The sequence below is a fragment of the Cynocephalus volans genome, chromosome 4, assembly GCF_027409185.1.
Source record: "Cynocephalus volans isolate mCynVol1 chromosome 4, mCynVol1.pri, whole genome shotgun sequence".
Lineage (NCBI taxonomy): Eukaryota > Metazoa > Chordata > Mammalia > Dermoptera > Cynocephalidae > Cynocephalus > Cynocephalus volans.
Genome location: NC_084463.1, coordinates 108210027 through 108218390, shown reverse-complemented (window position 1 = coordinate 108218390; position 8364 = coordinate 108210027). Strand labels below are relative to the sequence as shown.

General features: G+C 33.2%; 1 protein-coding gene across 1 annotated transcript; it reads left to right on the top strand.

The window, feature by feature from the left end:
• Window positions 1-2169: 2169 nt before the first annotated feature.
• Window positions 2170-3117, top strand: LOC134375383 (olfactory receptor 5P6). The gene has a single exon (XM_063093777.1). The coding sequence runs from the start codon at window positions 2173-2175 to the stop codon at window positions 3115-3117; it is 945 nt and encodes a 314-aa protein (XP_062949847.1). The 5' UTR covers window positions 2170-2172.
• Window positions 3118-8364: the final 5247 nt, after the last annotated feature.

The window sequence follows — 8364 nt, the reverse complement described above, 5'->3', positions numbered from 1 at the left end:
TATTTATTTTATATCTTTTGCTAGAAAAATGCTATGTACATGTCTTAAATAGTTGTGTTATTTAAATTCAATTTTATACGGCATCCCAGTCCAAATTCTCCAAGGTGTTTAATGAAGTGTCTTACATCTATCACTAAAAAAATACTTAAAAATACATACATGCTGAATAATTAAAGTTAAGTTTGCCGTTTAATATTTGCAGTTTAGTATTCTTTAACCTGATATATCAAAGTAAACTTAGAACCAATATTTGCTATAATTTATTATATTATACTTCCAATAATTATCAAATGAAAATACATCAATATCTACATAAAAAATTGATTGAGAATTGACAGATGCTTGAAAATTAGCTGTGTCTGTGTGGATTGAACTGCTCAATATTCACTTGAGAATGTGATAATGATCCTTTATGCTCTTGAATTCACATTTGAACCTCTACAGTCTTCAGAGATTTATCCCCAAAGGCAAACAATAATAAAAGATAGCACGGCTGCTACATAACAACAAGGACTTTGAATTTATTACTGTAAGATGAGTGAATTCTTATTTAAAGAGGTAAGATTTTAACTTTTGTGAGTGAATCTAATGTATCGATTTCCATGTACCGCTGGTGGACATGTGAGTACATGTGCTCATAAGCCACGGTTGAGAGAGAGGGCAGATGTAATCCAGCAGTCAGTCAGGAGGTAACTTCAGCTAAATTAAGGTTCCATGTCAATTTAGTGTGAATAAACAGGCATAATTCAATTTACCAAGGTTCCTCATTTATCCACTATAATAATAGAAACTCATGTCATCTTTTTACACTAAATTCAGCACTCAGCCATCGTGCTAATAAATTCACTAGTTTTGAAATTCTTTGGGAACTTGCTGTTGGTAAATATCAAAGACATACTTTGTTTACTGGTTTGAATGCTCTAGCATCACAGACAGCTAGACACTTTGGACAAAGACAGGGATATAAAACCAGAAAACTTGGAGAAGTGGGTCAAGCTGTTCAGTAGGTAAGTAAACCTGGGTAAACTTCTTAACTTTTTAGGTTGAAACTTTATTCAGCTCTATACTATGTTGCAAATAATATTATTCCATTCTAGAATACTCCAATATAAAAACACTGTTACATTAGGAAATGTCTTGATGTGTTTAAATAAATGTTTGATTATGTTCTAAATAGTAATCATAAAGTTTTGCATAGTTATTTGATATTTCAAACTACTTGATAAAACAGTATTTTAATCAGAAACACTAAAAGTATTCAATACATTTACAATAGGTGGCTTCATTCATAACCTTAATTTGGAATTCGTTTTTATTTCTTTCTTGTCCTACTAATAAAATTATATTTTTCTTTTTTTAAATGGTCTCATTTAGTTGATAGATATTATAAGCCTAGTAATTAACTAGGAACCTCTTTTATACATAAGCTGTCAGAAAACTGAAAGGCTAACCTGTTGTCTCCCCATTTGCAAGTTTACTCAATTTCATCGTAATTATTTATACTTGCAGCATAGTTACTAAAAGAACGGACTGAGTTCAAACTGCCCAGGTTTCATATCCTGATTCTACTACTTCCTATGTAATCTCAGGTAGGTTACTTAACATTTTAAAACTCAGTTTCCTTATTTAAAAAATCGGAATAATAAAAGTACTTAATATTATTTCATGAAAAGTAAAATAGAACTATATATATAGTTCTTAATTATGTGCCCATAATTTAATAACCATTCAGTAAATGTCAGCTATTACTTATGTCTCCATTACATATTCTTATATTTATACATTCAATCTCTTTTGTTATCCTTAACATTCTTCTTTGTTCTCCTAAGTCTCAAATTTTAAATCTAGCTTTAAAGCTACTTTAGTACACTTTATAATATATATGTATATATAGAGAGAAAAAGATGTACATTATTTAAAGCAATTTTTCTTGTGTTTCTGCTAAAAAAATTTTTTTAAGACATAGAAAGATTCACTATACATAAATATATAAATTCTGGAACTCCAGAGTAAAAAAAAAAAACAAAACAATTTTTAATCCAAACTTTGCTTGAATTATAGATTTGTTCATAAAAAACTTTCATGTATGTATTAATGAAAATGAAATTTACAAATTCTTTAATGTACTGTCTTTATCACAGGTGTTCATTTTGCCAGAAGCTTCTTTGTTTCATGGATTCCCTGGTAAATGGGAACCACACTGCAATGACTGGGTTCATTTTATTGGGCTTAACAGATGATCCAATTCTTTGTGTCATCCTCTTTGTGATCATCCTATGTATCTACCTGGTGACCTTATCTGGCAATCTCAGCACAATCATTCTTATCAGAATCTCTTCTCAGCTCCATCATCCTATGTACTTTTTTCTGAGCCACCTGGCTTTTGCTGACATAGGCTATTCATCTTCTGTCACACCCAATATGCTTGTAAACTTCCTGGTGAAGAGAAGTACAATTTCCTATTGTGGATGTGCTATTCAGCTTGGTTCAGTTGTTTTCTTTGGGTCAACTGAATGCTTCCTTCTGGCTGCCATGGCATATGATCGCTTTGTGGCAATCTGCAGCCCACTGCTTTATTCAGCCAAAATGTCCACACAAACCTGTGTGCAGTTACTCCTAGTTGCTTACATAGGTGGTTTTCTCAACACTTGTTCTTTTACTATTTGCTTCTATTCTTTACTCTTCTGCGGACCAAATCAAGTCAATCATTTCTTCTGTGATTTTGCTCCTCTAGTTGAACTCTCCTGTTCTGATACCAGTATTCCTGCAATTGTTCCCTCATTTACTGCTGGCTCCATCATCGTGGTCACAGTGTTTGTCATAGCCATCTCCTACATCTACATCCTCATCACCATCCTGAAGATGCGCTCCACTGAGGGGCGCCACAAGGCCTTCTCCACCTGCACCTCCCACCTCACTGCGGTCACTCTGTTCTATGGGACCATCACATTCATTTATGTGATGCCCAAGTCCAGCTACTCAACAGACCAGAACAAGGTGGTGTCTGTGTTCTACATGGTGGTGATTCCCATGTTGAACCCCCTCATCTACAGTCTCAGGAACAAGGAGATTAAAGGAGTTTTGAAGAGAGAGCTTGGTAGAAAAATACTTTCTTAGTGACACCTGTTGTTTCTGTTGTATTTGGTACTATAATGTCACATAGATACAGTAATAAAGAAAATAGAGTACCTGTGATTGAGACATATTTGTTCATATATCATTACCCAGTGTAGAGCTTTTTTAAGTGGTGGGTGGATTTTTAGATATCAAATGGTAAATCATAGGCTTGTAGTAATTTACCTCTAATAAAATTAAGTTAAATTTGTCAATAAGGAAAACAAAAAATAATGAAAAAATAATTTGCTGAAAAAAATTTAAGGTAATATTTATATATATATATATATATATATATATATATATATATATATATATTTTTTTTTTTTTTTTTTTTTTTGTCTATTTCGTGACTGGCACTCAGCCAGTGAGCGCACGGGCCATTCCTATATAGGATCCGAACCCGCTGCGGGAGCGTTGTCGCGCTCCCAGCGCCGCACTCTCCCGAGTGCGCCACGGGCTCGGCCCTATATTTATTTTTCAAAAGTAGTTCTTTGCTGTAGGTTGAGGTTACTGTACTTCCAAATCATAAAGACTGTGTTCATTTTCAACAGCAGTTTATCCTGAAATATATGTGATTACTGTCACTATGACTGAGTACATTCCAAAGGCAAATGACAAAGTTGAACAGACTGTAAAACTGCTGGAGATGTTTTTCTTGCAAAAGAAAAAAGAGGTTATCTGTTGGAGATGGGCTTTGTGGTCCCATAAAATTCTAATCTGTGTTTTGGTGTCTGACTCAGGTCATGGATATATGGAGTCCCCAGAAAAGGGTGAGATGCCCTTGACTATCCTGTAAATTCCTTTATCAAGCTAAAAGAGGTGACTTCTTCAGCAGGAATAATCAGTTTTCCTGAACTGTTCAGGGACTGAATGGAACAGATTCTTGGAGTGACTTGTTCGTGGTCAGACCCACATCATTCTAAGGAAGTTGGAGGAATTTGGACTATTTCTCCTTTGAGAACCTTAATTTACCTCTATGTCCTGATGACTACGACATTTATTTATCTTTCTTTGTCTTCTCTTCCACCCCTAACTTGCTCTGCTCCAGTAAGAGGCGCCATCATTCAATCAATTTATTGATTCATAAGCTTAAAAGTAAGTTATTTATCTTTCCTCCTCCATGCTTTTCCATTCCATCACAAAGTCCTGTACATCCTGAGTCCAACATTTATCTACTACTTCTCTCCGTCTTCATTGCCAGCACTTCTATTTCAAGCTACCACGTCTTACATTAATTTTACAATCATACCTCTGAGATGGTTAATTTTAAGAGTCAACTTGAGTAGCCTATGATGCCCAGCTGTTTAGTCAAACATCAGTCCAGATTTTGCTCTGTTTGTATTTTTTATATGTGATTACCATTTAAATCAGTAGACATTGATAAAAGCAGAATATCCTCCAGAAGGGAGGGGTGTGCTTTGTATAGTTGCTTGAAAGCCTTAAGAGAAAATGAGATTCTCCAAAAAGGAAGAAATTCTGCCTGTGGACTGGCTTTGGACTGTAGACAGCAACATCAACTCTTGCTGATATTTTTACTCTGCTGGCAAACATATATGTAGTCTCCTACTGCTTTTTTTTTCTCTGGAGAAGGCTGACAAACACAACTCTTAGCCAGCTTTCCTCTTCTGTCTCTTACTCTCTCCCAGTTCATTGCTGTATGCCAACCCTGGCCATAAATATAAATAAATTCGGTCCTCTGTTAAATCCTCCAAAGATCTTAAAATAAAGGCAACAATTTGTGTGTGTGTGTGTGTGTGTGTGTGTGTGTGTGTGTGTGTGTGTGTGTGTGTGAAAAAACTCCAATTCTTTATTTGGAAGGGTACAATCAAAAACAGAAATAAGTACACTCTGAATACCAAAAGGACAGGCACCGAAAATTTGCAGTAGAAAAAGTAAATGGCTAACAAACTCACAAATATATTCAAGTGTCACAGGTAATAAAATAATTACAAATAAAGCTCTTTTAGCATACACTTTTTTACCTATTAAATAAAAATTTTTATGTGAATATACAGAGTGAGAGAAGTTACTGTGAAATATATGTTGCAAGGTAATATTTGCAAGCAATCATTTGTGTTGATCTTTCTCAACAATATGCAAACATAGCCAAATATGTGCCATCTTAGAAATAAAAAGAAATGCACTCACTTCACCAACTATTCCTCACAGCGAATATTTTGTTTCTGTACTCTCCTTAAATGCAAAGATATTTAGACTTACGTCCTAATTTTATTTTAAGCACTTTATGCGTCTCAATCCCTCTTCTAATTGGTCTTCCCCTAGATCATTTAATTGTCAAAAAACACCCCTGCATTGCTGAGTTCAATGTTTACTAATTTTTCTTCACTCTTATATTTTATTTTTTATATTGACACAGAAAATTGTATGTTTTTACTGTGTACAACATGATGTTTTGAAGTATACATTGTGGAAGGACTAAATCTAGCTAATTAACATATGAATTCCCACACATAGTTATCATTATTGTGGTGAGATCACTTTACATCCACTCTCTTAACATTTTTCAAGAATATGATATATTATTAACTGTAGTCACCATATTGTACAAAAGATCTCTTGAACTTAATTCTGTCTAAAATTTTGTATCCTTTGTCCAACATCTCCCCAGCCCCCTTCTTCCCAACAACCCCGGCCTCCTGTAACCATCATTCTACTTTCTGTTTCTATGAGATCAATGTTTTTAGATTCCACATATCAACAAGATCATGCAGCATTTGTCTTTCTGTGGCTGCTCTTATTTCACTTAATGTAATGTCCTCCAGGTTCATCCATGTTGTAACAAATGTCAGAATTTCCTTCTTTTTTATGGCTGAATAGTATTCCATTGTATATATATGACATTCTTTATCTGTTCATCCATTGATGGACAATTAGGTTGATTCCATAAATTAGCTTTCATAAATAATTCTGCAATTGACATGAGAGTGTAACATACCGGTTTTAATTCATTTAGACATATACTTACTAGTGGGACTGCTAGATCATATGATAATTCTATTTTTAGAGTACTTTTTGAGAAACCTCCATGCTATTTCCCAAAATGTCTGTACTAAATTATAATACCACCAATAGGGTATAGGTGTTCCCTTTTTTCCATGTCCTCACCAACACTGTGATCTTTCATTTTTTTTTTTTTTGATAATAGCTAATCTAACAGGTGTGAGGTGATAGTTCATTGTGGTTTTAATTTGCATTTCTCTGATGATTACAGATGTTGAGCATTTTTTCATGTATTCATTGGCCATTTGTATAACTTCTTTTGAGAAATGTCTGTTCAAGTCCTTCACCCATTTTTAAACAGTAATTTGTTTTCAGTTATTGAGTAGTTTGAATTTCTTATATATTTTGGATAATAGTCCCTTCTCCCATGTATGGTTTGTAAATATTTTCTCCCAATCTGTAAATTGTCTCTTGACTCTTTTAATTGTTTACTTTGTTTTGCAGAAGCTTTTTAGTATGATCCAATTCCATTTGTCTATTTTTTCTTTTGTTGCTTGTGCTTTTGGGGTCATATAAAGGAAATCTTTGCACAGACTAATGTCATGTTGCTTTTCCCCAGGGTTTTCTTAAGTAGTTTTATAGTTTTTCAGGTCTTATGTTTAAGTCTTTAACCCATTTTGAGTTGAGATAAGGGTCTAATTTTGTTCTACTGCATGTGAATATTAAGTCTTCTCAACACCATATATTGAAGAGACTGTCCTTCCTCTATTGTGCATTCTTGGCTCCTTCATCAAAAATCAGTCAGCTGTAGATGTGTGAATTTATTTCTAGGCTCTCTGTTCTGTTCTATATATCTTCTTTTTTCATGCAGCACTATGCTGTTCCAATTATTATAGCCTTGTAGTATATTCTGACATCAGCTAGTATAATGCCTCCAGCTTTGTTCTTTTTGATCAATATTGCTTTGGCTATTTGGGGGCTTTTATGGTTCCATACCAAATTTAGGATTGTTTTTATATTTCTGTGAAGAATGTCATTGTTATTTGGATAAGAATTGCATTAAAACTGTATATCATTTTGGGTGGTATGAATATTTTTACAATATTAATTCTTTCAATCCATGAACATGGGATCTTTCCATTTATTTGTGTCTTTATTGATTTAATGTTTTATAGTTTTCATTATACAGATCTTTCACCTCCTTGGGTAAATTTATTCTTAAGTATTTTATTTCTTTTGTAGCTATTATAACTGGGATTGTTTCCATGATTTCTTTTTTAGATAGTTTGCTATTAGTGTATAGAAATGCTACTGAGTTTTGTAAAAATATTGACTTCGTATTCTGCAACTTTACTAGCTTATTAGTTCTAATGTTTTTTGATGGAATCTTTAAGGTTTTATATATATAAGATCATGTCATCTGAGACTAGGGACAATTTAACTTCTTCCTTTCTATTTAGGGTGGATTTTATTCCACTCTTTTGCCTTACTTCTCTGGCTAGGACTTTCAGTTCTATATTGAATAGAAGAGGTAAGAGTGTTCTTCAACCTTCGACAAAAATCTTTCATCTTTTCCCTTTTCAACATAATGTCAGCTGTGCATTTGTCATACATGGCCTTTATCATGTTGAGGTACATTACTTCTATGCTTAATTTGTTGAGAGTTTTTATCAGGAAATGATATTAAATTTTGTCAAGTGACTTTTCTGCACATATTGAAATGATCATATGACTTTTATCCTTTATTCTGTTGATGTAATATATCACATTTATTATGTATGTTGAACCACCCTTGCATTCCTGTGATAAATTCCATTTGATCATGGTGAATGATCTTTTTAATGTGCTATTGAATTCTTTTTTTCTAGCATTTTGATGATGATTTTTGCAACTACGTTCATAAGGGATTTGGGCTTGTAGTTTTATTTTTTAATATTGTCTTTTTCTGGCTTTGGTGTCATGGTAGTGCTGAGCTCATAAAATGAGTTTCAGAATAATCCCTATTCTTTAATTATTTGGGAGATTTTGAGAAGAATTGGCATTAGTTTTTCTTTAATTGTTTGATAGAATTCAGCATTAAAGCCTTCAGATCTTGTGATTTTCCTTGATGGAAGAATTTTTATTACTGATTCAATCTCCTACCTCATTATTTTTTTCCTATTTTCTATTTCTTTGTAATTTAGTCTTGGTAGGTTTTATGTATCAAGGAATTTATGAATTTCTTCTAGGTTGTCCAATTTGTTTGTGTATAATATTTCGTAATTATCTTTATGATCCATTGTATTT

What these genes read in the sequence shown, in the direction of transcription:
- LOC134375383 (XM_063093777.1), top strand. Translation starts at nt 2,173, where the DNA reads ATGGATTCCCTGGTAAATGGGAACCACACTGCAATGACTGGGTTCATT.